Source organism: Equus asinus, chromosome 22 (assembly GCF_041296235.1).
Source record: "Equus asinus isolate D_3611 breed Donkey chromosome 22, EquAss-T2T_v2, whole genome shotgun sequence".
Classification (NCBI taxonomy): Eukaryota; Metazoa; Chordata; class Mammalia; order Perissodactyla; family Equidae; genus Equus; species Equus asinus.
Window position 1 is genome coordinate 18,146,519 of NC_091811.1, and position 27,659 is coordinate 18,174,177.

Below are 27,659 nucleotides of genomic sequence, written 5' to 3' on the forward strand. Positions count from 1 at the left end.
TCTGAGGAAAAATCTTGGAGAGTTTAGTTCCCTGCAGTACTTTAACTGGTTATAGATTTACAAAGGGCCAAGGCTGAGTTTGAGACTAGGGGCTGAAGAGAGATGAGGTTTGCTGCCTTACAGATTTCTGAAAGGCACTCAATGACAAAAAAAGGAGGGTGGAGGGGAGAGAGGCGTCAGCAAGATGGTCAGTGCCCTTACCGCTTTGCAGGGTAGCCAGACCACTGACAAATCTCTGGGATGGGAAGGACCATTGACAACAAGACTATCCACAATGCAATTTTAAGTTGTATCCTTAGGATATATAAAGCTTCAGTAACGACTCTGCCACCCTTAACAGCCTTCTGTTTACAGTTAGTTTGGAGGAAAATTTAAGAAAGCCTTGTTTCCCAAATTTGGGGCCTGTGGCAGGGCAGGGGTAAGGGACCAGCCAGGAGCAGAGAGGCAAGAACAAGACTTCAGCTGAAAGAGGAACCAGAACCAGAGGTGACCACAACCTACTGGAATTTGCGCCAGTCGACAGCCCCGCCTCCTCCTCCCCACTCTCCCAGGACCCACCCTGATTGGAAGACAAGGAGCATCTTATCTAGATATTGAGGAGCAGGGTGAGCCAGCTGACATCCAGGCTACAGCCACTGCTCCAGACTGAGGGTTTGGTCAGGCCCTCTCAAAAGTAAGAGAAGTCATTAAAAAAAAAAAAAAAGTAATGGAAGTCATCAAAAGAGAAGCGATTCTGTGGATTCTGCATTCTGGACATGCAGGAAAGGAAGGGAGCTGTTGAGAAGAGGCCGTGTATCTCTGCGCCAGCCAACATGGGGAGAAGCTGAACCCCAAAAGAGCAAGTGGTGATGGAAGATTTTGAGGGCGAGGTCAGCAGGTGGCATTCACACGGCCTGTGGACAAGAGGAAGGGCCTGTCCAGGGAACCAGCCTACGACAGCCCAAGGCTTACCAGAAGTTGATGCAAACAGCACAGAGGGCGGAGATGAGGTCATTCCATTTGCCAGACGAAGAGTAAGGTCCGGAAACCTGGCTTTCCTCCTCCTGGCCAGGGGTGCTCCAGGAGAGCCAGGCAGATCCACACCTGCCCTCCTCCCATGAGAAGTGACAAGCAGAAGGGAGAGATGGGTCTTGGCACAGAGAATGGAGGCCTCGTGTGGGACAGCAGCTCAGGGTCCAGCCAACATTGTTAGTCGTCTTAGCATCCTCTGATTCTCCTTTTGGCAAGTTTCTCCCTAAAGGTCCCCAACTCTTCACCATTCTCCAAGGGTCTCATCCATCCCCACAGGGCCCCACCTCCCTGTGACCACCTTAAGATTCAAGATTACCAATGAAGATATTGACCACAACCTGGGAACGGGACAGGACTGTTCACAACAGCAAAATCCTCAGATCCCAAAGTTAACCCTCGCTGAGTGGGAATTCAGGCACCCCGGCTGGATAATGGAAACAACGGTTTTGTGTAAGTAACTCTTCACATCACACCCATGTGTGGCTTCCCACTTGAGAGGACTCTCTTAAAGAGGAGGAGGGTAGGAGAAAGGCAGGAGGATGGAAAAAATGAAGAGAAAGGAAACGGAAGAGTGAGACAGAGAAGAGACCTAGCAGGTGAGATCACAGGGGTGTGACATTTTATGAGCAGTGTGGAAACAACTACAAAGCCCCCGAATGAAAACCGGCCTGGAGAAAGAAGGCCCCCCACTGCTCAGAGCCTGAGGAAAGAGGAGGCGGAGGCTGCCTGACCCATGTGTTCCCACGACTCAAGGGAAAAGTCCAGCTATTTCCAGTATCCCCAGATCACTCTTCCCAGGAGAACCACGGAAATAGGAAAGAGATGACCTGAAGGAATCGACCTTTAATCCCAAGTGCTCAAGGCTGGGAGAGGAGATGCCCCGGGTGCTCCAGGACACCAGTGACTGACTGACACAGCCAGAGGCGGGAAGGGAGGATAAGAGGATAGTGGGTGAGGAGGGAAAGCCAGGTGGGTCGTGGTGATACCTGTATGCCAGGCTGGCAGGAAGACGAAATGAGATCATACGTAGCAGAGTCCAGCAGAGGAGTGACAGGGGTTTAAGTCCCTTGTTTGCAATTCTGAACAATTCCGTAGCAAACTCTTTTGGCCATAAAACCAGACCTCAGTTGATGCAAGGCTAGTTTTAGTTATCCTCCCCCCCCCGACTTAAGCTTAAATATTCAATAATGTTGCTGCAGAAATGTGCTTGATTGTGAGTGCCACCTTAGCCCCGTGAGGGTGTCTTGTGGTGCTAGTTTCCCAAAGTCTGAAAAATTCTGAATTCTGAAACTTATCTGACCCCATGAGTTTCAGAGAAAAGTTTGGGGAACTGTACTCAGTGCTGGTTCCCCTTCCTTCTCAAAACTTCTGTGAAAGGAAATGGGGGGATGGGAGAGGGGACATGCAGACCAGCTGGTAAGCTGTGAACAGGCGGGCAACGTGGGCATCCTGTGCACAAGTACATGAAGAGGAGAGGCGAGTGACCATCCACACCCAATGTTTTGTAAAACAGGCAGGTAGTTCAGTTCCTCATGGGCACAAGAGAGACAGGCCGAGGAGAGGCTGGCGCGTTGGAGGGGGCGCTTTAAAGAGCAGCAGGTCTTCTGAAGAGTTTGCCCTTTAGTACTCTCCCTGACACCCAGCACCCAGCGCACGGAAAAGGGGGAGGGGATGGAGGTTGCTGCTGTGAGAAAAAAACAGCCACAACAGAGTTTCAACTGCCATCAAAGTTCGGTTTGCCACCTGCAGCTGCTGCCCAGGAGGAGCGAAGACGAAGCACCAGCACCCAGGTGGGAAGGTGCCCGCTCCACAGGCCAGCAGTCAGCACCCAGAGCACAGGACGAGCTCCCTGGGCAGGAGCCATGGCCCGGCCACCTCCCTGCTGGCTGTGGGTTCTGGGGACCCTGGCGGGGCTCTCAGCTACCCCAGCCCCCAAGAGCTGTCCAGAGAAGCACTACTGGGCTCGGGGAGAACTGTGCTGCCCGATGTGTGAGCCAGGTAAGAGAGGAGACCTTGCCAGGGGCCGGCTGAGTGTGGGAGGGAGAGGACTGGGTTTGGGGTGAAGGGAGGCAGAGAGCGAGCCTGAGCTCAAGCAAGGAGCGGAATCCTGCAGTGCCTGAAAGGCACCACCTGGAAGAGGGTGGAGAAGCAGCCTTCCTTGGGTCTTGACCTTGGACCTCTGCCCACAGGAACGTTCCTCAAGGACGACTGTGACCGGTACGGAAGGATTACTCAGTGTCATTCATGTATATCAGGGGTTTCCTTCTCACCAGACTACCACGCCCGGCCCCACTGTGAGAGCTGTCGGCACTGTAACTCTGGTGAGATGGGCAAGCATTGGGGGGAGCAACGTGGCAGAGCTGGGTGAGGAGAAGCAAAGAGGAGGGGGAGTCGGAGCCTCAGTCACGTCAAGGCTACACAAGTGGAGTCAACGCTGGGAACCAGGGCGCCCTGGACGGGGCACATATTGATGTGGGGAGAACTCCAGTGTTTCAGGAAAGGGGTCAGCAGAACTTGAGGGATGCTGAGAATGGGTCTACGGCTAGGATCAAGACAATAAAGAGGGGGAAGTGGCTCTAGGACCCCAGATTTCAGCAGAGCAACCCCCGCCAATGAACTGGTTGTGTCTGAGGTGCACGTTTGTTTGGAACTTGGAATACACCTTTCTAAGGAAATAACACCACCGGCCAGTGGCTAACAACCTTTTTTTTGCACAAAAGCCAATTTAGGAAAATGAGTATGCATGTGGCCTGTGTTTTTATTTATTTTGTCATTTCATCTTTTTTAAAATTAAGAAGTGTAATATCTGAAGCTGTTACGAACGCTTTTATTATTTCTCTATTTTAGCTAGAATTTCAGAAATTACGTCCCAGTATACACAGAGAAGCAGACTTTAGAGAGGCCTCTTTGAATAAACGTTCTCCAGCAGGACGCTTCTGAGGACAACTTAACTGTTAAACTACCTGCCTGTAAAACGCATCAGGCCTCACCAGGCCTTTTTATACCATATTCTCTAAAAACTAAATAAAAGGTTTTGCCATTGCAAATGAGCAACATCTTAAACGCACAAGAAGTATTCCTCAGTCCACAACTTAAAAATATGGTCGTTAACGAATGCTTTTCTCTTCTTGGCAGCCACGCCAGCAGGGCTGGAACTTTTTTAGTCAAAGCCTCCCCACTCCCTCTGCAGGGAAGGCCTTTTCCCAATACCAAGCTGGCCCGCACTCCCTTTGCCATGTTCCAGGCCAGCCCAGCCCGTGACCCTTCTCTGGGAGACGCAGCCCACAGACCCACAGAACACTCAGGCAGCCCCTGACTGCAGGGCTCCAGGGAGAGTAGCCAGCAGTGAGGGGACCGGGAGGAGGTTGAATGAGTCTGGCCCTCCCTGGACCTCAGTATTCCCATCTGTAAGATGGAGAAGTGCCTGAAATCAGCCTGGCATTTTGTGCACAGGTTATACATGGGGAAGAGAACTCCCAGCTCTCTGGATACTCATCACTGAAAACAATGGCATTTCACCCATTTTTAACCAATCGCAGACCCTTCTTTAACCCCTTCCTTCCCTTTGGGCAGAGACCCTCATGGTCGCCTCTCCTTGATCTTCTTCACCTTTATCTGCCTCTTCCCCTCTCCACCACCACTGTTCCCTCCCCATCACCGTTCCTTCCTTGCAGATCCTTGTCCAGGCTGGCTCACAATTCCTGGTAAGCCACAAAGAAACCAAATTCTAGTAGCAACTAGGAGTCAGAATTCAGGAAGAAGAGACCATAAGGAGATAAGGATGGGAAGAAGGAATTTGTGTCCCTTTCCCTTTCCTGACCAAAGGCATTCACTGAAGAAATCATGCAAGTCGACAGTAGTCTTTGGCATCCTCCCACCTCCCTCTCTGCACCCCTCTTCCAACTGGCAGGGCTCCTCTCCCTGGGTGCCCACGAGTGTGCTGCCCTAAGCCCACCAGGCTCCCGTTCAAGCCTGGCCCCCATCCGGGTACGGCTGCCTTCCCCAAATCACTCTCCTCTGCTCAACCCCAACCAGCCGTGAGCCCAGCCCAGCCCAGCGCCCCTCACGCCCACTTTGCCCAGTATAACTGATGGGCAGCCACCAGCACCCAACCTCTACACTTGAATAAAATGTATGTTTTAAAGGTAAAGGATGTCAGTAATCAAGTAACTCTCTAGTAAAGTTAAAAAGCTGTCGGGGACCACAGCAGCACTATTTCTAAGCGCTAAAAACAGGAAACTACCCGAATGCCCATTAACAGTAGAATGGACGAATAAATCCTGGTATAATCATACAATAGAATATGATACAGCATGAGAAAGAAGCAATCTGCAGTTACACTCGTTAAACACAGATGAACCTCACAACGAGTTGAGTAAAAGCAGCCAGACAGGAATGAGCCACACACGCATGATTCCATGTCTTTTGCACAAAAACAGGCAAAACTGACTTGTGGTGTTAGGAAGTCAGGCGAGTGGCTATTCTTGGGGGATTAGTGACCGGAAGGGAACATTGCTGGTCATGTTCTGTTTCTTGATGTGGTGCTGGCTACACTTCTGAGTCCAATTTGTACCAATTCTCAAGCTTCACACTTATACCAAGTGTACCTCACCGTTAGCATACTTCAATACGAAGTTATAAAAGAATCCGTGAGCAAGAGAGAAAATCATGTAAGCTGTTTCTATTTCTAAACCAGGAATTTTCTAAAAGGTCCAAGTTTTTTCTTTAACGACAATAATAATAACGGCAAAGGCACTGGGTGACAGCGAGATGGGGCAGGCGTCTGTGGGGAGGGGGTGGGAGTGCAAAGGGCAGCATGTCCCTGGCGGTGGGCCTGGGACAGGGGCTGGGAGAAACCTTGCAGCTCTCTGAGGCCTCAGCATCTGTGTTCCTCGGGCCCTCCTCTGTCCCCAGGTCTTCTCATTCGAAACTGCACCCTCACCGCCAACACCGAGTGTGGCTGCCCCAAGGGCTGGCAGTGCAAAGACAAGGAGTGTACCGAGTGTGATCCTCCTGCAAACCCCTCGCTGACCCCTCGCCCATCTCAGGCCCCAGGCCCACAACCCACCCACTTACCTTATGCCAAAAGTAAGTGCCAGGCAACACTTTGAGCAGTCACAGGGGGAAAGGTCGCACCGCAACCAGCACCCTCTCCAGGGCACCCACCCCCACATCAATCGCTGGGTCAGCCTGTCCGCCTTCCCATCTCATCCAGCACCTCTTAGTCCTCTTTGGCCTTCAGCCCAACCTGGCACCCTGTGCATTTCCCCGCTGCTGCTCACGCTGTCTATGGTTTTCCAGAGATGCCGGAGGCCAGGACAGTCCGGCACGTGCAGACTCTGGCTGACTTCAGGCAGCTGCCTGCCCCAGCTCTCTCAACCCACTGGCCACGTGAGTTTTCTCCCCGTTCCCCACTCCCAGAGAGAAGACATACAGGAGAATCCAGGAGGGAAGCCAGCCAGAAAGCTCCTCGGGGTAAGGGCAAGAATAGGGAGATGCAGAGCCTAGGGATTAGGGAAGGACTGGGTCCAACGGTGGGGGGGTGGGGGCGGGGGAGGAGGGGGTGGAGATGAGAGAGGAGAGGTGGCAGGAGGGCTGGGCTGAGGGGAGTCAAGGGCTAGGCCCTCCCCAAAAACTGTGTGGCCCTCGCTTATCACAGCCCAAAGATCTCTGTGCAGCACAGATTGCATCCGCATCTTTGTGATCTTCTCTGGAATGTTTCTTGCTTTCACCATGGTCGGAGCCCTGTTCCTCCATCAACAAAGAAAATATGGACTAAGTAAGAGACAAAATACAGGTCTCCAGTCTTGTCCCTACACCCCAGCCCACCATCTCAGCTCTGCCACCCGTGCCCAAACCTCGCAGAAGCCTCCCTGGCTCCATGTTTACCAACCCTGCTTCCCGCCTACTCTTCCTCCCCTCTTAGCAGGTGTCCTCCCACCAGCCCTCCCTCAGCTGCCCCTCCTTTGCTCGTCTCTTCTCCCCTCACCCCTTCCCGCACTGCGGCCAAGACTCATCTGATTCTCCTTCTGCAGACAAAGGAGAAAGTCCAGCAGTTGCAGAGCCTGGTCCTTACAGCTGCCCCAGGGAGGAAGAGGGCAGCGCCTTCCCCATCCAGGAGGATTACCGAAAACCAGAGCCAGCTTCGTACCCCTGAGCCAGCACAGAGGAGGAGGGGGTCATCACTCCAACAAAGGCCTAGCCTCCACCCCACCCCACTGGCCACCGGGGGAAATGAGACCTGGCACCCGCAACCTCAAAACCATCCTCTCAGCAGGACCCTTTCCTGTGTGCAGATTTGAGAAAGTGCCTTTCTGAGACGGGCGGTGACGAGGACACATGGCAACGGGGTGGAGGGTGGGAAGCAGGAGCCCAGGTGTGTCCTGGCCCAGCCAGTTTCACCCCTGCGCCGCAGGAGGGCTGGCGCTGTAGTTGGAAAACACGTCTCCGCCTATGAAAGCCCCGCGTGCTGTATCGCTGACCCAGAACCTCGCAAAATAAAGTGACAGACTGTCACACACTGCAGCTCTCCAGCTCTCTCTGAAACCCCAATCTCACCACGCAGGCCACTCCCACGCTCCGCTCTCGGATCAGGGATCTGAAGTAGGAGCTTTCTCCGGTGAAGACCTGGTGCAGGCGCCCAAGGCGGCACCAACAGAAAAGGACAGGTCCCCAGGCTAGTGGGGATCCTGCTTCTCGCTTCGCTCTCCCCGCCCCCCTTTCTGGAACTTCCATCTCCATTTTCTTGGGGTTAGTGGGGAGCACACAGGTGCATGCAGTGAAGTCAGGTCTTGAAATCACCAGGGCATGTTTCGGGGGCGGGGGTGGGGGTGGGGAGGGACCTGCAAAGAAAAGAGAACTGTAAACAGGTCTCTGGCACCAGCAAGTAATGGCTTCACCCGGAGGCAAAGGCTGCCGCGGTGAGACTTCCTCAAAGTGAAAGCGAAAGAAAAGCAGGCCAAGGACAGAAGAGAAAGCGGCAGGCTGAGGGCCCGCCCGGTCTCGGAGAGCCCCTCTGCCGGCCGGGACCTTGCCGGCGGCCGGCCGCGGAGAAGGGGCGGCTCGCGGGCCGGAGCGCAGCTTTCATGGGCGCCGAGGGCGGGTGCCTGCTGCTCTGCCTGGCCCTCTTGGCGGCGGCCGAGCCCGGTGAGTGGGGAGGGCCGGCGGAGGGGAGTGGGGCTAGGGAGCTCCAGGTAGCCACCCTCCCCGAGATTCGAGATTCGAGATTCCGGAGGGGAAAGGCGCCGGGGATGGCTTCCAGTCGCCTTCCAAGCCCACGAGGACAAAGGCTCAGCGATTGGCAAAGTAACGTGTTGGAGAGGGAGGCTGAGAACCCTGTGGGGAAAAGGCCAAATGAAGAGAAGAGGGGCCTCCTCGGTGATGGGGGGGGGGGAAGGGGGGGCGGTGCTGTCCTATGGGAGAGGCTCTACCTGGGACCGACATCTTCAGAATAGGAAGGGGTTCCCTGGCCAGGAAATAAGTAGGGGTGACCCCGGAATGGGGGAGGGGATGACTACCCGTACCAGCAGAAAGCGGAGACCACGAGGGCTGGCAGGAAAGGCTGCCAACGTCCCCAGCAGCACAACATCCGTCTCCTCCCCCAGTGGCAATATTGCTCATTTATTTGCTTTTGCTGAGAAGTCCCTTCACTGGAGAGTTTTTCATTCAATAGTTGGGAAAGAGAGTAAAAACAGAAACCCCTCTGAGCAAGGCAAATCCAGGATTTTAAGTAATTCACACCAAGAAGTATGTACCTGGAGTAGCAGGTGCTTCCCAGAAAGCTGGTTTGGGGGATGACAGGAGAAGAGAGGGAGACAGAGACAGCTAGGACCCTGGAACACAACTTTTACCCTGTGATGACCCCACAGTTTGGTGACGGGATCAGTGAATACAGAGGTAACTTTGTAGACAAGAGGGCGCTCACCAGCCTTCTCCCTGCAGCAGAAAGGCAGCGGCGGGCAGTGGACGTGGTCTTAGACTGCTTCTTGGCGGAGGAAGGTGGGCGGCAGCATGGAGCTTTTGCCAGCAGTGGGAACATGGTGAAGGCCTTGCTCGTGCTGAGGCAGGTGCCAGTGCTGGATGATGGCTCCCTGGAAGGCTTCACTGATTTCCAAGGGGGCACAGTGGCCAAAGACGACCCACTTGTTACCTTCGAGGCCTCAGGTGAGAGCCCTCCACCCTGTGTCCCAGTCCTGGGCTCCCTCCACTGGGACAGCCCAGTTCCCAAATACACCCACCAGCACCTGCTTCCCATGGGCCCGGGTGTTCTCAATCCAGTGAGCCCTCCGTGCCGCCCTTCTCCCCAGTGAACCTGGTGCAGATCCCCCAGGCTGAGGCCTTGCTCCACGCCGACTGCAACGGGAAGGACGTGACCTGTGAGATCTCCCGCTATTTTCTCCAGGCCAGACAAGAGGCCACTGTTGAGATGGCAGCTTGGTTCATCACCAATGTGCAGGTGTCTGGAGGGGGACCTAGTGTCTCCATGGTGATGAAGACTCTTGGGGATACTGAGAATGGGGCTCTCCGGCACCACAGATGGAACTTACCCCTGGGCCCCCAGGGGACCGTGCAGACTGCAGGTGAGAAAATTAAAAGCAGCAGAAAGTTTTGTTTTTCTAAGTGGTCAGATAGGAGGATAGAAGGAGAAGGAAGGGAACAAGTCCACCTCTATCGACATCAGTCATTTCAGGGTGTCCCCTAGGCCTCAGTGCTTTCTTCCTAAGGACACAAGATGGGGATGGTTTTCCCCTCACTGGTTGCCTGAGGAAATGAGACACATGGTGCTCTATTTACGTAGGCCCTCTGCAGGGATCTTACTGAGCCAAGCACCAGTTTTCTCCCAGTGAAGAGCCAGCCTGGTCCAGTGCTCAAGATGATTAGAGCAAAGCACAGGAACAAGGAACTTGTTCGTCATCTCTCATTAGTAAAACCCAGTCCTTGCCCTCTCCAACCCAGCACATCCCGGAGGGCACAGGACGTTGAGACCATGATGATAGGTTTCTCCAGAGTTCATCGAATCCAATATTTTGCCTCCAAAAGGAGACAGTCAAGTCCAGAGATGATTAGGGGGCTACCCTCCTATCCTCAGAAAGCCCCCGAATACTTGAACCTTTCTGTGGTCCAACCTCAATTTATCCTGCTCTATTGGAAAAGAGGGGTCCTCATGTCTGTCCACTGTCAACCATAGTCCTGGCATGGATAGATATTGCTCCCTTTTTATTTGGGGATATTTCAAACCTACAGAAAAGGTGAAAGAATAATATAACAAACACCTGTATACCAGTCACCTAGATTCGCCAATTGTTAACATTTTGCCATTCTTTCTTTCTACAACTATACATATTCCCCCCAAACAATTGAAAGTCAGGTGCAGATATCCCAAAACTTCACCCCAAATGCTTCCATGTATATAGCATGTGTTCATTTATAACCAAAGACAAGGATATTCTCCTTCATAATCACAAAACCATCACCTCACAGCAAACCAGGTTGGGGAGTGGGCTGCCAGGGTGCAGGTTAAGGGGGTGCAGTGTGTGGAGAATTTAGGAACATATTCTCACCATTACCCTACACTGGCAATTCTGAACACTATCAGCAATACCTCTCCCTTCCAGGGCCGTCTGTTCCACCTCCCCCCAACACTGCTTGATAGCCACTGAGCATCATACTTAAGACACTTTAAAAGTGATACAATAAGGGCCAGCCCCGGTGGCCTAGTGGTTAAGTTTGGCGTACTCTGCTTCAGCAGCCCGGGTTCAGTTCTCAGGTGCAGACCTACACCACTCATCTGTCAGTGGCTATGCTGTCGCAGCAGCTCACCTACAGAAAGAGGAGGATTGGCAACAGATGTTAGCTCAGGACAAATCTTCCTCAACAAAAAAAACTTAAGAAGTAAATAATTGAAAAATTAACACAATACTGTAAAATATAAAGTCCAAAATCAAACTTCTCTAATTGCCCCAATAATGTTCTTTACAGCCTTCTGGGGTTCTTTTAAGTCCAGGAGTCCAACATGCATTGCATTTAGGTGTCTTGTGCCTTTAGCCTCTGTTAACTCCAGAAGAGTCTTTCAGAACACTGCCATTTTTTTAAAAAATTTTTTTATTTTTTCTTCTCCCCAAAGCCCCCCAGTACATAGTTGTGTATTTTAGTTGTAGGTCCCTCTAGTTGTGGCATGTGGGACGCCGCCTCAGCGTGGCCTGATGAGTGGTGCTAGGTCCGCACCCAGGATCCAAACTGGCGAAACCCTGGCCCTCTGAAGCAGAGCATGTGAACTTAACCACTCGGCCACGGGGCAGCCCCAGAGCACTGCCATTTTGAAGAGTCCATGCCTGCTGTCTTGTAGACTGTCCCATCATTTGGATTTGTCTGACTATTCCTCATTAGATTTAGGTTCAGCACTTTTAGGACAAATAGGCCACTGAGCGCTTTTTAAACTCTTAGTCCTATTTAGTCTTCACAGCAGCCTTGCCTTAAGCAGATGACTTGGCAACACTGACTTGCACAAGGTCCCAGAGCTAGTCAGAGGAAGAACCAGGGTTCCAAAGCTTTCTCTGAGACTCCAGAGGTTCTCACCTGAGGGTCAACAGGAACCCATGATTTTGCATGTGTATTTTCCTGGTTAGAACTCCATAACTTTCATCAGATTGTCCAGGGTAAGTGGCTCCAAAACAGCTAAGATTCCCACGTGTGCCACGCTGCCTTTCCAGAGCCCCATTTCTTTGTGCTTCCATCTGATGGGAAATGAACTCAACCGGCCTCGTTGCCCAGGGGAGGAGGCGGGGGCAGGTGTATGCCCACAGCTCAGAGATCAGGTGACCTCAAGGAGCAAGCAGCCCATAATCACCCCTCTTTCTCTCACCACAGTGGAGTTCCAGGTGACAACACAGACCCCGTCCCTGAATTTCCTGCTGGGGTCCTCAGCCTCCCTGCACTGTGGCTTCTCCTTGGCCCCAGGCTTGGATCTCACCAGCGTGGAGTGGCGCCTGCAGCATAAGGGCAGTGGCCAGCTGGTATACAGCTGGACCCCGGAGCAGGGGCAGGCCAAGAGGGAGGGCGCTACCCTGGAGCCTGAGCAGCAACTCATGGCTGGGGACGCCTCCCTCACCCTACCCAGCCTCACTCTGCAGGACGAGGGGGCCTACATTTGCCAGATCACCACCACTCTGTACCGAGCTCAACAAATCATCCAGCTCCACGTCCAAGGTAAGGCCAGGACACGGGCATCCTGGGGAGAGGGGAAGGCATGGGCCTGTTGGGAATATTTTCCAGAATGGAATCCAAATACAGGGGCAATTTCCTGAGAGGCAGACTGCATAACCCTACAACCTAAACAGCACCGCCATCCAGGAAGCACAGACAGCATCAGACTGTTTCCTGTCAGACCCCAGGATAATTCTACCAAGAAATTCCCCAGCCCAGGATCCTGCTGCCCTGCCATGACTGGCTGTCTCCAATCACCCCAGTCCTTTGGGACCACATCCTAAGGAGGAGCAGCAGCAAACCGAGGAGGGGCAGCAGGCATGGTCCTGACGGGGAGCAGTGTTTCGTCACTGACATCCTTTAAAATCACTGGCTTATTCTGACGATAAGTAACAAGCCAGCCTTGAGTTGGTTTTACCGTTGCTTTTCAGTTACCTGTGGGAGATGTCCCCATGATGGCCTGCCTCCAGGGTGGGCCCCTCACACTCCCCTTGCACGCCACTGAAGAAGAAACTTCAGCCTCCACATCTATTCTCATTCTCAGCAGGAAGAGAAGGCTTTAGGCAACTCTGCTGTCCCACTGAGTCCCTCTGGAATCTTACTCTTCATTCTTTCTTTCAGCTTCCCCCAAAGTACGACTAAGCTTGGCAAACGAGGCTCTGCCACCCACCCTCACCTGCACCGCTGCTGGCTATTACCCTCTGGATGTGACTGTGGCATGGACCCGAGAGGAGCCGGGGGGAACCCCGGTCCCAGTCTCTGGTGCCTCCTTCTCCAGCCTCCGACAAAGCGCAGCGGGCACCTACACCATCTCCTCCTCCCTGATAGCAGAACCTGGCTCTGCAGGCGCCACCTACACCTGCCAGGTCACCCACATCTCTCTGGAAGAGCCCCTTGAGGCCAGCACCTGGGTTGCCCCACCAGGTACTGGGAGTACCCTCCTTTTCCCACCTCTACACTTGGGCTCATGGCTCTCCTGCCCCGAGCTTGCTTTGGCCTTGTTCTGCTTCCCACAGCACTTTGTTCACAGTCCCGGCTTTTTCTTTCCCGAGGTGGCAGCCAGGGCCACCACACACGCTGAGACTTCATTATACCCCAGGTTCCAGGGTCCCAGGGTGCCGAGAGCTGGAGAGCAGCGTTGAGTAACTCCTGATCCTGCCCTCAGGAGTCTGGGAGAGTCAGACTGGGCAGTCAGGGATGATGGCCCGGGGAGACATGTGAGCTGAGTTAGCTAGCTCAGGGGCAAGGGAGCACCCAAGGCAGAAAGAATGGCATGCGTGAAGGCCAGATTATAAAACAGCCCAAAGAGAAGCTGGGGAACTGCGCAGCTGAAGCCACGGGCGTGCGGGAAAAGAGAAGCGGCTCAGAGGCCTGAGAGGGGCGTCCACAATGGAGCCTTCAATGAACCACAGTCTAGACCCAGCACTGCGATGTGTGATCACAGGCATCATCGTGCCTCCGTTTTAGAGACAGCTCAACCGGCACTTACAGATGAGAAAGTAAACGGTAAAAGAGAACATGGGAGAGATAGGCAGCCCAATTCCTCCACTGTAGCCTGAGACCCTCTACTGCCATTAGGGGGCAGATCACAATGGGCCTTCAGCTGGAACTTCATCCTGAAGCCACAGAATGTCATTGAAAGGTGTCGAATAGGAAAGAATCAGCACTAGAAATGCAAACGGCCAGGAGCATTGGGCATTATTTGGTGGCTCACTAGACTAAGCTTCCCAGAAACTGGGGTTTTGTCTCAGCTCACAACATCCCACAGCTATTTACAAAATTCCAGGTTAACTGTCAACAACTAATCTGACCTAAATCTCTCTTGCAAAGCAATTAAAAAAAAAACCAACGTTATTCCAAGGTGGGAAGAGGTAGAGAATTCTGTGTGGAATAACACACAAACGTCCAACAACCCTGAGCAAGTACGAATGGTACTGTGCGCCCAGTTCCTGAGAACAGAACACTTGCTGCGAGCTCCTCAACCGCGGACGCACACTCACTCTCAAACACACACTCCTTTGTCCCTCCTGCGGGGCGGGCACTGCGGGCGCGGGCTCAGAGACGACTCCTGCCCACTGACTCCCGCCCACGCTGCCCTCACCTACAGAGCGGAGGATGGCCTTTGGAATCCTTGTGGCCAGCAGCCTCTTCCTTCTTGCACTGTTGTTCTTGGGGCTTCAGAGACGGCAAGGTAAGAGCCTGGTCACCCTCAGCTGCCCCTGACCCACACGACGTGTAGATCAGCCTGCCCTCACCAGCCCCACACCCAGACCTGGCATGAAGCCCAAGCATCCCGAGCTCCAGCCAGCCCCACACACAGCCGTCCGCTCCTGGGGTTACCCCAAATGAAACCAACCTCGTTCCTTCTTGTTTTCTCCTAGCTACCTCACCAAGGCCTGAGGCCCTCTGGGTAGACACTCTCCTGCCTCACAGTAAAAAGGAAGAGTAGTCACGTTGTCCCAGGAGGACTCTAAACCAAGTCCCAGAGCTCAAAAAGGCCCCAAGAAAGGGATGAAGAAGGCACAGATCATGGGGGCCCTGGCTCTGGGTATGTGCAGGCGTCTGCCTTCCCTCAGTGTGTCCCTGGGCTGACCACCAAGGAGAAAACATGAAGAGACGAGAGGGCAGCAGGAAGGCAGGATGTCTCGGTGGTTAAAACACGAGCCAGATTTGAGGTGTGATGGTAGGAAAAGAAAAGGGGAAAAAATTAAGAAAGGAACAAGTGAGGGATGGGGGCAAGATGAGGAGGGTTGGGCCACTCCACCCAAATATTGAACTCTGTCCAAATAAAAGCCCCCTGTGGCCTTGGAGACAAAGCTTTTTCATTCTCCTGTCTTTCCCGCGCTGGGCCCCACTGACCCCTGTCCCCAAGCCTAGCTGCTCCAACTTGCAAAGTGCTCCAGGTATGAAACAAAGGCCCCCAGAGGCAGCCCTGGGGCTCCAGCTCGGCTGATCTGTGTAACCCTGAGCTGCAATTAAGGTTCTCCTTTAGACGGGTGCTGGGTATTTCAGGATACCTACAAACTCCGCACTCCCTGAGCGGCAGGAAAGACATTTCTCTGCTTGTTCATTTCGAAAATGTGCCTGGTCACTACAGTGCAACTTGGGACCAGAAAACTGTATATAAGGAGGATGGGGAACAGGGTGTGTTTGCCGGAGGCCTCATCTGGGCCTGGCCCCTGCGGCAGGCCGGGCAGGCCGAGGACCTAGAAGGAGGTAAATGGGAGAAGTCTGAGGAAACCTGCAGTGTTTGTCAGTGTGAGATGCCCACTCAACTTCCTGTCATCACTTCCTCTCACTAGCACCTAGAAGAGTCTGGCTGCTTGAGGTATGAATGCTGACGGTGGAGACCACTTCCTCTGCCAACACACAGGTCTTTAATCTCAAGAAGACCACAGAGCACACAGGAGCCAGCCCTTCCAGCCTGAAGTAACATCAGACTACTAGAAAGAAACAACACTCCCCCGCCCCTCCTCAGTTACTCCGACCCAAACAACAATCAAGTCAGTTTAGTGGTAGGAATTTGTATTTTTTGCCTTTGTTCAGAATACATGAAATTGATAAATAAGCCACATGCCTTTGGTGGAAACACAACTGTTATCATTCTATACAAGTATGAGATTGGGGTTAGGGAAAAAGACAAAGAGGTGACGACAGACACACAGTGGAAACCCCACATCATCTCATGGCAAACCAAAGAAGGAGGGGATGTGGGAAGCTCGGCTTCATTTGACTGCAAAGTCCCGGGGTTTCGTTGCATATCTGCTCATGCACATGGGTGGTGGGAGGGAAGGGAGACAGCAAAGACACAGAAGAGGGTACTGGGTGGGGTGAGAAAGAAAGTAGAAGGGGTGACATCCCCAAAAGAACAAAGCCAACTACTTCTGGTGTGCCTCAAATGGATGGAAACCGAGGAAATAATTCCCATGAGAGGGCTCAGTGGGCCAAGAGGGCGAATTTGCTCCAGGCTTGGGACACATCCAGGACAGTGGTGGTTCTTCTCCAGCGGTGACCCCCTGCATTAGGCAAGGAGGAGCCAGAGGAGAGTGGAGACCTTCGAGGGGGGCCGTTGGGAGGGTACACTGACTGCTTTCTTCCAGCTCTTCAGTCCCGCCCTGGGGCAGGACGAAGGGAATGTGGGAAACAGGGGCAAAGGGAGAGGAAGGATGGTTTTGCGCAATGAAATGCTGCTGCATGGAAAGTGAGCATCCAGACCCAGCCCAGCCTGGCCTCAGCCTCTTCCTGCTTGTGGATCGGAGGACGGAAGGAATAAAGGGTCATGGGCATTCCCCCTTCTGTTCCCAGCCTGCCCTCCTCCCGTCACACCTCAGTCTATCCCACTCAACACCCTGTCCTGAAGCCCAGCAGTGGCTCCCAAGACAAGCTGAGCAGCTCCCATCCTCAGGCTCCACTGTCTGCACCCAGAAACCATGCAAAAAGGAGGAAAGGAAAGAAGGCAAAGTGGAATTCAGGTGGGCACGGGTGGTTTAGAAGAGGAACGTACCTTAGGAAGAACAGAGAGGCCCCATGACAACATGGCAATACACAGGCACACCTGTCTGCAGACTGCCCTGCCTCCCACCCCAAGACTTCTGTCAACACTCAGAATGGGCCAGGCCTCAGGGAGGACCTCCTGCCTCATCCCTCTCTTTGGCAAGTACACAGGGATAGTGTGGAGGAAAGGAGTCCCTGAGAGTCCAAGATCCTCACTTCTAACACCCTCACACTCCCTTATCAACGGGAAGGGAACAGGACCTTCCTTAACAAGAGGGCAAGAGGGTTCCCCCGAGTTTGTTATTCTCAAATTAGGCCCTCAACTCACTGTTTTTCTATAACTAACAAGCACTCCCTCTTTATCTAAGCCAACAATTAAAACTAACTGAGCATCTCAAACTTTGGCTTTATGAAATTATTTGGGGTTCTCATGAACAATCCAGAATTCTGCAGAAAAGGTGGACAAGAGACAGCCCCTTCCAGTTATGAGCTTCTGGGACTGCTTCTAGGATGGGAATGAGATTTTTTTTTTTTTTTGGTATTTTTGCTATTTTGGTATTTTTTCTGGTATTTTGTAATTAATACATGTTCTCCAGGTCTCTGGAGAACAAAGTAAAAGACTGCAAGATCCCTGAAGACATAGACAATCTTGATCTAAATGGGTATGCCACCAGGACCCCCCTTCAGGCCTGGCAGAGGAGAAGAGCTCCAAGGGATCAGGGCAGCCCTGAAGGAGCCGCCATTTTCCCAGCTGTTTACAGCTTCCTCCTGCCAGCGGCCTGGCCTTTCCTGGTGACACTGTAGGCACTGATATCCTTCTCCTCTCCTGCTCTTGGCACTGTCTTGGGCATGTCACCTCAGCTACGCTCCTTCCCGTTCCCTTGGCCGCCACCTCTTTTTGGCTTTGGGGGAACTTGTGAGCACATAAGAAGGAGGCAGGGAGGAGGCACTAGCTGTTGCTCCTCAAGTAGTTGCTTCAAGACTGCGCCACAAGCAGCATTTCTAGCGTTGAGGGACATCGTGCAAATGAAAGCAACAGCAAAGGAGGAATGGGTGATGGAGAAGCCTGGGCTAGGATGGAGGAAGGCAGACAGGGAAGTTCACTGAGAGAGCAAACAGAGGGAGGGGGACATGAGTTTGGATGGCAATGGAGAACAGGGAAGGGGTGGCACATTCTTAAGTAAAAAAGTAGACTGGACACAGGAATCAGGAAGTCCCAGATGGAAAAGAGAAAGAGACAGGAGAAAACAAGAGGGAAAATTACATCAAGTTACTAGACATTCAGGTCTTTCTGTTGTGGGCGTTCTATCCCCATGGTCTCCCGCTGACCCAAGCCAGTGACAAACAGCACAGCCCCACTCCTTCAGAACAAGAAGGACCATCTTCCCACAATATCTTGTAGAGGGAAGGCTTGTTCATCAAGGAAGTCCCTTGTCTTTGCCCTTCCTCCCTCCCGAACCAGGTGATGATCCCACAGCAGCCATCTCCATACCTCAGTCAGAGCAGCCCCATTCCCCAGGCAGGCGGGGCTGGAAGAAGACTCCAGGACCTTCCCACCTCTTCACCCCACCAGCAACCTCAGCGATACTTACTTACAATAACTACCACGACGATGGCACAGATAGCTCCCAGCATGATCATCATCTGAGGAAACATTGAGAAGAATGGGCCCATGGATTTGGGGAAGGAGGAATGGAGCCCAGACTCGAGATGTAGGAACAGTACTTGCTCCATCCTTGGGACAGGGGAAGAAACCACCCATCCAGAAGATGTGCAGGCCTCTGAGGACGGCCCAACCCTCTTTCTTCCCGTCAGACAATAACCCCTACACCACAGCTGAGAGTCTCAGAAACCTCGGAGCATCTACAGCTTGCTCCTTTTTGCTTAGTTCCTGTTGCCTGAAGGCTTTGAAAGGAACTCCAATGGAGGTGCAGACTTGGGATCTTTAGTCAATTGGTTCATTTTCATCGTGAAGTGTTCAGCTCATTCCTAAAAGCCGCAGGTATTTACATACATATCTACCCAGCCATTGTGTCGATGTGGGATGTGTCTGAGGAAGGGCCAGGTGAGAATTTTTCCAGGGGTCCTTTGGGGAAAAGCACCTTGCTAACCGTTTCCAAACTCCTCAGGGTTATCACTGGCTCCCAGTAGGTGATTCTGAATACTCTAGCCTACCCTGGTGGCCAGATCAGGGTAATGCATCTCAAGGAGGCTTTCGAGATTTCCCCCAAAAGTTCTGCAGGGCAGAGATCCTGAGCCACTAGAGGGAAGGGATGTAGAACCTGAGGGTTTCCTTGCCTGCTGTGAGTTGAGGCCCAGGAAAAGAAGGGGGAGAGGACAATAAAATTCACCTTGCAGTTTTTCCACCAATACTTCCTCTTTAGCTTGGCAGCGCTGCTCTCAAATTGCGACGCTCCCACCTGCAAGGCATCAGCTCGGTCATCCAGCTCTGACAGTATCTCGTCCCTCTTCAGGACTTTGTCCACATTCACACGCATGATGTCTACCACCTGAGAGGGGCACAGAAACAAAGCTGCTAAGCTCCCCGCTAGAGACAGGGGAAAGAACAAGGACCAAGGAATCCTGGGTCTGGCCCTGCGTAACTCTAAGGATGCTGTGCCTCCCAGAGCCTATAACTACCCCTCCATGAAAAAGAAAAGTTTCTAAACTTCTATGACTTGGAAACTGTCAGAGAAAAAGCTCTCCACCTACCTCTTCCACTTGTGCCTGGGTTTGCTGTAGTCGTCTGTTACTGGTCACATTAGGAGGAGGGCCAGGGGGACCCCCACCTGGGGCAGTCTCCTCTGCCCCCTCGGTGGGTGGCTGAGCCGGAGCAGACCTGTGGAGAGAAGTGGACAGAGGACACAAAGTAACCGAGACAAGAAAGGGTCACATATATTCTCATTCCAAACCACCACAGCACTGGCGATCAGGTTATATGCAAACACAAGAGATTCCAGCTCTTGGCAATATCAAGTAGGGAGCTGCAGCATAGATGGGAAAAAGCAAAAGAAGAAAGATCCTGTAACAACATTTGGACGGAGCTTAGGGACATCCAGAGTGGCATCAAGATCTTGTTTGGGCTATCCTCTGATCCAAACTCCAACACATCTTCTGGCACAATGGTCACAGGGACAAATGTGCCAGCCTTGGCCTAAATAGCATTTCCCTAACTGTCAGAAGCCTTTCACATGAAGTGAAACTGGAAACCTCCAATCCAGGTTAGGAGAAATTCATACAAAAGACTAAACTCTCAGGACAAGCCTGTGGACTGAACAGCTCTTTTTCACAAGGCCGGAATATAAAAAGAAAAGGCAAGCTGACAGACTCTGCTTAAGGTGATCTAGTTATCAGTTATGTTTCAGGAATGATTAGTATATCGGGGCTGCTATAAGGACAACTCAAGAATCACCAAAGGCAAGGCCTCCGCAGGTGGAGTGAATCAGGACTGTTGCTTGCTTTGTTTTTGGCACAGAAGATGGGAGTTTCACTTAGAACTGGGGCCCAAAGCAACTGCGTTAGTTCTGAAACTGTTCCAAGAGCATCGACACGAAGCAAAACCATGGGAAACGGTCCTCAGTGTACACGCATCATGGACATTCTGTCCCTTCCTTTTCTGGATTTGGCACCGAGTCTTGGGAGACTCCTCTAGTTCTGCATGTCCCAAAGAGAAATCCTGGTTTTCACTACTACACACAGAGACCCTTCTCTCTCTCCCTTAGTCCAAGAACGGATTAATCTAATGTGGCGTCTTCAAGATAAACCCCTTTCCATGTCCCAACATGTGGAGGCTAAGTTCACCTCCTAAAGAATTCCTAGAAATCTAAACAAAGGCATGAGACTTTTCTTTCCCAAGGAAGAACCCAATGGCAGGAAGGAGATCTCTCAAATTTGATGGAAAATAGAGATTACAATAAGAAGTCCTCAAACAGGCAGAATCTCACCAAACATACCTCCTGGGAGCAGTCCAAGAGCAAATGCACGAGGGATTAAACCACCACAAAGTCACCAGAAAGGAAATACTTTGACTACTCACAACAGAACTAATACCCAGAAGTTCCTCCTCCCTAAGTGAATTACTTTCAGTTTAAAAAGAGAGAGGCCGGCCTGGGGCGGAGTGGTTAAGTTCACGCGCTCCGCTTCGGTGGCCCAGGGTTTCGCTGGTTTGGATCCTGGGCGCAGACATGGCACCACTCATCAAGCCACACTGAGGCAGCGTCCCACATAGCACAACCAGAGGCACTCACAACTAGAATATATAACTAGGTACTGGGGTGTGTTGGGAAGAAGAAGGAAGAAGAAAAAAAAAGATTGGCAACAGTCGTTAGCTCGGGTGTCAATCTAAAAATAAATAAATAAATAAATAAAAAGATAAGAGAATAACCACTCAGAGAGGTTCTACTAGCAGATTACACCCAACTCACCCCATTTAAGGAATCACTTTCTTATTTCTTTCTAAGCCACAAAGGAGGCAAAGGAAAGAAAGATACAAAGCCATGGAAGCCACAGGACTCTTGTGATACCACTGAGCTAAGCAATCTAGCTCTCTGACTGAAGGTGGAAAATTCACTGAGCAGGTAGCAGCCGGTGTTTGGTCTTGGAAGCAGTCCAGGATGGTGGCACCAACAACAAGATTAAGGTCAGAGACCCCGTGATGCTTTTTCCATCTTCTTCCTTTCATCCCACATGGGTGCTACTGGGAACCAGTCAGCTGAGATGGATCCCCCTCCCCAAAATGAAAACAAATGAAATCCTAGGGCTTGGTCAAAATGCATAGAATATCATATACAGTTACAACTGCAGCAGAAGTCAAATAGATAAAAAGCGAAATGGTTATGAAGCATTTGAAGGGACCATTTCACTTACTCTTTGTTGGCAGGTGGGAACATTCAGCAATAAAATACTCAGGGATAGTTACAACATTTACGTAACATAAGTAAATCTTTTCCCTTTTTTGTCACTAACAGAAATGACAGAAATATATCTAGGATCAGAGAGGACTCCAGGCAGTTAATAAAAAAGAAAAATCTCCATTAAACATATTGTGGTCCTAACAGGAAAGTACTTCATTTGTCCAGCGGTAGCTCTCCCTCGGGATCTTGGGATGGGGTCGTGATAAAGATGGTCAGAGACTATATTGAATGTGTTGGGAGAAGGCAGGGATCCTCAGCTCTATTTCTCTTCCAAATACTTGGCTAAGACTCAGTAACAGGAAAACACCTCCTATACGGGTGGCCCTGCGATGAATGGCTGCTTGGAATCACATGCCACTGCCCCTTGAGTCTTTCTGAGCTGCTCACCTGGCGCCAGAGAACTGGCAGATAAGTTTCTGGAGCTTTGCTCACTGCCAAGAGGCGGGGTACACGCCACAGTTGGGGTGAGGGGCATACACAAACCCAGAGACAGCAGGGTAGCCCAAGCTACTGACTGACAGGTGCACCCGTGACTGTCTTTCCAGAGGCCCTAAGTACAGATTCAATCTGACGACGAGAAAGGGCCTCGAGCCCCCTACCCGATGTCTCTGCGCCCCACCTTCGCCTTCCCCGGAGCTCCACTATACCGAGACGGGAATGAGACGCCCAGCAGGAGAGAGGAGAGGTGCAATGAATGTGGGACCCCCACGCCCCTGCCCCGCCCGTGGGATGCTGGCTATGGCTGGTGCAGGAATGGGGTACTGCCTCCCTCCCGGGGGGTGGCCCGGTCTGGGGGCCGCGCGCGATGGAGGTTCCCCGCGTCGCTGCAGCTGCTGCAATGCGCCATTTTCCGTCCTGCAGAGTCCGGTGCTGGGGGTGAGAGTTGGCAAGGTGTCCAGCCCCCAAATCAGTCAACTCACATTTCTCTGACAGAGGGGGGAGGCGTCCGTCTCCTCTCCCGAGGCTGCGGCGAGACACCTGGCAGAGGAAACGCTGCGGCTGAAGTCGACGTAACCCCAGAGCTCCGCCTGCAAACAACCAGCTGGAGCCCCAGCTGCGGCGGAAGCGACTGCAGCGGCCCGCCGCTCCCAGTCTTTATTAGTACTGGCCACGCCTCCCGGAGAACGCTGACAGGCCCGCGACCCAATCGGCGCCCGGAACAGGCGCCCAGCCGAGGCGAAGCCGGCTAAGGCCGAGCCCGCCCTGTCCCTCCAAATTGGCCAATCACAGCTCTCCTCTCATCCCGCTATTACAACTATGATTTGCTTACCTGTCTAACTAAGCGACCGGGCGGGGCGGAAATATACACCACCCTCTGCAGGGGCGGGGCCAACTGTTTAAATTAGGCCTGTTTGGGGCCTCCCAGCCAATCGCAGCAGTTCATGAGCTGCGGGCCCGCCCACGGCCCCCGGGCGCTGGCCGTTCCAGCCAATCACGCCGCCTCCGCCGACGGCCGTGGGAGGGCCCCGGCTGGCTGTCGCCCAGACCGTAATGCCTGGGAGGGGCTGGGCGTCCGCGTTCTGCGCACGGCTCTGGCGCCCACACCTGGCGAGCGATGCCCTCTGCCTGCTGGACCCGGACAGCCGGCTCCGTGGAGGCAGAACCCATCCAGGTAGAGCCGAGGCTCCTGGGACCAAGTCTCGGGCGCGGGGTTCGGTCGGACCAAAGCAAATACGAAGGCTTCGTTCGTCCGTTTCCTTCGACGCAGCCAACAAGCCCTTCGCCAGTGTATCCTGAATTGAACTCCCCCCGCCAAAGCCTACTCCCATCCTACCAGACAGGTTACAACATCGATTCGGTTGCCCAGAATCCTGAACCAGAAACCTGGAACCATCCTAGATTTCCTCCCACTTCATCTTTACCCCTCCTCTAATAATTCACCACGTCGAGGCGATTTTTCTCCTTAGAGTTTCAAGAATTCTCTCCTCTCAGCTCTGTCCTACTTCAGATTATTGGCCCTTGCCTGGACCCATAAGCTATGAAACTCACCATTATTTTATGTCCCGCTAAGAAAAAAGGTAGCAAATAACCTGTGACGCAATGCTTTCTTATCACTTAGAATTTTCATTTTATATTTATTGAAGGTGTAGATTTATATAGTATAGATTACCATATTTCACTCTCGCGCATACATAAAAAGGAAAATAGAAAAGAATAACATGCTAACACTGTTCCACAAACTTTGCGTTCAGAAGCTAACTCTTACGATTCAGTTGTTTGACTCAGTCTTGGATGTCCATGATTTTCCACACAATTTAGTCCTCTGGGCGTGGCATCGAGGGCTTTGGTGATGCAGCATTTCTTAAAAGAGTGTTCCTCTTCTGTCTCTGGAATTTTCTTCCAAGCCTCAGACGCCCATTTGGCAAGTTTTGATTCTTATGAGTAGGTATGACAAATACCGTATGACTGCTGTCTGGCTAATAGTTATAGTGAAACATCCCAATTTAGATATTAAAATGAAAAAAAGTGCCTCTTAAAAATCAATGAAATGTAATTTTCTGCTTTAGTCTTGCTCTCCCTCCTATCCACTGTCTGAGAAACCACCGGGGTGATCTATCCAAATGCCACAACCTGGCTTAAAACCCTTAAACAATTACTCTTAGAAACATAATGGATTGATCATATCTGTTTATCCCACCCCCTCTTGAAATTACGTCAAAATGACAATTTGTAAAAATTGAAAACAAATTATAAACCCTCAAAGAGAAAAAGAATGGGAGGAATTGTTTCTGGCAGTATGAACACCTGAGTATCCCCACCAATTCACCCCTGAAAAAAAACTTAAAATGGCTTAATTTTTTTTGAAAAATTAAGGCATTTTAAAACTTAAAAAAATAATAATTATAGATTTATATGAGGTGGCAAAAAAAGTACAGGGAGGTTCCCCTATATACGTTCACTCAGTTTCCTGTGATGGTAACATCTTGTATGACCACGGTACAATGTTAAAACCGGGAAATTGACATTGTTACAATCCACAGAGCTTATCAAGATTTCACCAGTTTTACACGCCTTCATGCGTGTGTGTAGTTTTATGCAGTTTTATCACATGTGCAGAGTCCTGTAACCATCACCGCAATCAGGATACAGAACTATTACATTATTACAAGGCTTCCTTGTGCCACCCCTTTACAGCCATACCCACCTCTATCCCTAACCCTTGGCAACTGCTAATTTGTTCTCCATCTCTATAACTTTATTTCAAGCATGTTACATAAGTGGAATCATATCATATGTAACCTTTCAAGACTGGCTTTTTTCACTCAGCTTAATGCCCTTGAAATCCATCCAAGTTGTTGTATGTATCAATAGTTTTCATTACTGAGTAGTATTCCATAGTATAGATTTATAACAATTTGTTTAACAATTTGCCTGATTAAAGGACATTTGGACTGATTCCCGTTTGGGGCTATTAAAAATAAAGCTGCTAGGGGCCGGCTTGTGGCCAAGTGGTTAAGTTCACACACTCCGCTTCAGCAGCTCAGGGTTTGCCAGTTCTGATCCTGGGTTCGGACCTACGCACCCTTCATCAAGACATGCTGTGGTGGCGTCCCACATAGAGGAACTAGAATGACCTACAACTAGGGTATACAAATACGTACTGATACTTTGGGGAGGAAAAAAAAATAGAGGAAGATTGGCAACAGATGTTAGCTCAGGGCCAGTCTTCCTCACAAAAAAAGAGAGAGAGAGAGTGAATAGGGTGTTATTTAAAATAAAATAAAATAATAATAAAGCTGCTATGAACATTTACATACAGGTTTGTGTGAACAAAAATGTTTGCTTCTCTGGGATAAATGCCCAAGAGTTCAATTGCCAAGTAGTAAGGTAATTGCATGTTTAGTTTTATAAGAAACTGCAAAAATGTTTTCCAGAGTGTCTGTACCATTTTAGATTCCCAAGAGTCTATGAAGGATCCAGTTTCTCCACATCCTCACCAGCATTTGATATTGTCATTATTTCTTATTTTAACCATTCTGATAGGTATGTAGTGATATATCATTGTGGTTTTAATTTTCATTTTCCTGATCGCTAATCATGTTGAGCATATTTAATGTGTTGATTTGCCATCTATATATCCTCTTTGCTGAAAGGTCTGTTCATGTCTTTTGGCCATTTTCTAATCAGATTGTTCGTTTTTTTACTGTTGAGTTTTGAGAGTTCTTTAAATATTCTAGATAAAGTACTTTGTCAAATAAGTAGTTTCTCCCAGTTTATCATTTGTCTTTTCATCCTCTTAACAATCTTTTATAGAGCAAAGGTTTTTAATTAAGATCCAGTTTATCGACTTGTCCTTTTATGGATCACACTTTTGGTGTCAAGTCTAAGAACTGTTTGCTTAGGCCTAGATCCTGATGATTTTCTCCTATTTTGCTTTCTAAATGTTGAATAGTTTTATGTTTCACATGTAAATCTGTGATTTATTTTGAGTTAATTGTGTGTAAGGTGTGAAGTTTAGGTTGGGGTTCATTTTATTGTCTCTGGATGTCCAATTGCTCCTGGACCATTTGTTGAAAAAGCAGTCCTCCTTCCATTGAATTGCTTTTGCACCTTTGTCAAAAATCAGTTGGGCATATTTATGTGAATCTTTTTCTGGGTTCTCTATTCAGTTCCATTGATCTATGAGTCTATCCTTCCACCAATAACACACTGTCTTAATTACTGTAGCTTATGATAAGCCTTAACATTGAGTAGAATTATTTCTCCCACTTTATTCTTTTCCAAAGTTGTTTTAACAATTCTACGTCCTTTGCCAAAAAGGTGCCATAAAAAATGTGTTTTTGAGCTGGCAAGAAAGTAAAGACTCTGTAATGACCAACAACTAAGTAAAGGTTGGTACCCAGAGAGGTAAGCTGAGCACTGAAGTCTGTTTTGCCTTGAGGGCACTGCTAAAACATTGAATTTAGGCGTGGTGGCCTCCCAGGGCTTGCCCCAGGTTGGAAATCTAATAAAAGGCTCCTACCATAAAGCTGGAACCCCAAAGGACTATATTCTCCTGTAAGAGTGGATTTACAGTATGCTAATACCCAAACCGCCCCTAGGGAACTGCCTAAAAAATTGCTTTTCTGGAACCTAAGTGCCTACTGGAGATCTTTTTTTTTCTTTTAACTATTTACAGAGAATTTATAACCACAAGCTGTGGCTTTTCTGCCTGAATTCCTTTTTGGTCCTAAAAACAAAATGGCAAGAACTTAATGTGGGGGGCCTGCCTGGTGGTGCAGCGGCAAAGTTCACACCATCCACTTCAGTGGCCCAGAGTTCCCTGGTTCAGATTTTGGGTGTAGACATGGCACCGCTTGTCAAGCCATGCTGTGGCAGGGGTCCCACATATAAAGTAGAGGAAGATGGGCGTGGATGTTAGCTCAGGGCCAGTCTTCCTCAGCAAAAAGAGGAGGATTGGTAGCAGATGTTAGCTCAGGGCTAATCTTCCTAAAAAAAAAAAAAAAAAAAAAAAAGAAGAAGAAGAATTTAAAGTGGTTCTGGGTTGACAGTGCCACCAAGCACCTGGCAGAAGCAATGCAAATCCTCTCCAGATGAGCTCATTTTCAATCTAGGCCTTGGGGAAATTCCACAGCTAGTGTTCCAAGAAATATAAATTGTGGTCAAAAATTGCAAACAAATAAGGCACAAGGTACCAGGAGCAAGAGCCAACAGAGATAGAGATAGGAAATAAGAAAATTAGAAAATCAAGCCAAATAGTCCAACGTCTAATTAATAGGAGTTCCAAAAAGAGAAAACAGGATATGAGAGAGAGGGAGAGATTATAAAAGAAATACAAGAAAAATTTCCTGAATTGAACGAGTCTTTCTAGATTAAATAGTGTGCTATGTGCCTAGCACAATGAAAGAAAAAAAATCACATCAAGACACATCTTTGTGGAATCTCAGAATATTAGGGAAGAAGAGAAGATCCTAAAAGCTTTCAAAAAGAGAAAATAAAAGGAACAGGAATCAACATGGCACCTCAATGCACTATTGGAAGAGAGAAGACAATGTGGCAGAGACTTTAAAATTCTGAAGAAAAGTGATCATTAACCTA

The 27,659-nt window shown here is 50.4% G+C and overlaps 3 protein-coding genes across 20 annotated transcripts; 2 read left to right on the forward strand and 1 right to left on the reverse strand.

The window, feature by feature from the left end:
* The first annotated feature begins 569 nt into the window (after positions 1-569).
* On the forward strand, positions 570-7,531 carry CD27 (CD27 molecule). Of its 14 annotated transcripts, none has more exons than XM_044755719.2 (7): positions 570-1,461; positions 2,761-3,009; positions 3,201-3,332; positions 5,926-6,099; positions 6,313-6,486; positions 6,671-6,790; positions 7,047-7,531. In XM_044755719.2, the coding sequence occupies exons 1-7, from the start codon at positions 1,443-1,445 to the stop codon at positions 7,166-7,168; spliced, it is 990 nt and encodes a 329-aa protein (XP_044611654.1). In that variant the 5' UTR covers positions 570-1,442; the 3' UTR covers positions 7,169-7,531. The 14 variants fall into 14 exon arrangements, with proteins under 14 accessions (XP_044611654.1, XP_070350215.1, XP_070350216.1 ...); XM_044755717.2 differs by having other exon boundaries at positions 1,322-1,461; positions 6,313-6,402; XM_070494111.1 differs by lacking the exon at positions 570-1,461 and adding an exon at positions 2,389-2,487.
* TAPBPL (TAP binding protein like) lies at positions 7,491-15,784 on the forward strand. 4 transcript variants are annotated; one of them, XM_014866581.3, is made up of 7 exons: positions 7,491-8,157; positions 8,953-9,174; positions 9,318-9,590; positions 11,878-12,216; positions 12,835-13,137; positions 14,321-14,404; positions 14,595-15,030. In XM_014866581.3, exons 1-7 carry the CDS (start codon positions 8,097-8,099, stop codon positions 14,660-14,662), a joined length of 1,350 nt encoding a protein of 449 aa, XP_014722067.1. In that variant the 5' UTR covers positions 7,491-8,096; the 3' UTR covers positions 14,663-15,030. The 4 variants fall into 4 exon arrangements, with proteins under 4 accessions (XP_014722067.1, XP_070350210.1, XP_014722069.2 ...); XM_070494109.1 differs by having other exon boundaries at positions 7,494-8,157; positions 8,956-9,174; XM_014866583.3 differs by lacking the exon at positions 14,595-15,030 and adding an exon at positions 15,516-15,784 and having other exon boundaries at positions 7,496-8,157.
* VAMP1 (vesicle associated membrane protein 1) lies at positions 10,213-22,775 on the reverse strand. 2 transcript variants are annotated; one of them, XM_044755720.2, is made up of 5 exons: positions 22,541-22,687; positions 19,420-19,546; positions 19,059-19,217; positions 18,300-18,351; positions 10,213-10,830 (listed from the first exon to the last, which is right to left on the reverse strand). In XM_044755720.2, coding segments are annotated over exons 1-5 (369 nt in total). In that variant the 5' UTR covers positions 22,543-22,687; the 3' UTR covers positions 10,213-10,801. The 2 variants fall into 2 exon arrangements, with proteins under 2 accessions (XP_044611655.1, XP_014722073.1); XM_014866587.3 differs by lacking the exon at positions 10,213-10,830 and adding an exon at positions 15,722-17,900 and having other exon boundaries at positions 22,541-22,775.
* Positions 22,776-27,659: the final 4,884 nt, after the last annotated feature.

Excerpts from the sequence above, each read along its gene's own strand:
- CD27 (XM_044755719.2), top strand. Across the intron at positions 3,010-3,200 it reads CTGCCCGATGTGTGAGCCAG|GAACGTTCCTCAAGGACGAC; the intron begins GTAAGAGAGGAG and ends CTCTGCCCACAG. Across the intron at positions 6,487-6,670 it reads CAGCCAGAAAGCTCCTCGGG|CCCAAAGATCTCTGTGCAGC; the intron begins GTAAGGGCAAGA and ends CGCTTATCACAG.
- TAPBPL (XM_014866581.3), top strand. The coding sequence starts at position 8,097 with ATGGGCGCCGAGGGCGGGTGCCTGCTGCTCTGCCTGGCCCTCTTGGCG. Across the intron at positions 9,175-9,317 it reads TGTTACCTTCGAGGCCTCAG|TGAACCTGGTGCAGATCCCC; the intron begins GTGAGAGCCCTC and ends CCTTCTCCCCAG. Across the intron at positions 13,138-14,320 it reads CACCTGGGTTGCCCCACCAG|AGCGGAGGATGGCCTTTGGA; the intron begins GTACTGGGAGTA and ends CCTCACCTACAG.
- VAMP1 (XM_044755720.2), bottom strand. Across the intron at positions 18,352-19,058 it reads ATTGGTGGAAAAACTGCAAG|ATGATGATCATGCTGGGAGC; the intron begins GTGAATTTTATT and ends ATGTTTCCTCAG. Across the intron at positions 10,831-18,299 it reads CGTCGTGGTAGTTATTGTAA|GTGAGCTGCTGCGACAGCAT; the intron begins GTAAGTATCGCT and ends CTCTTTCTGTAG.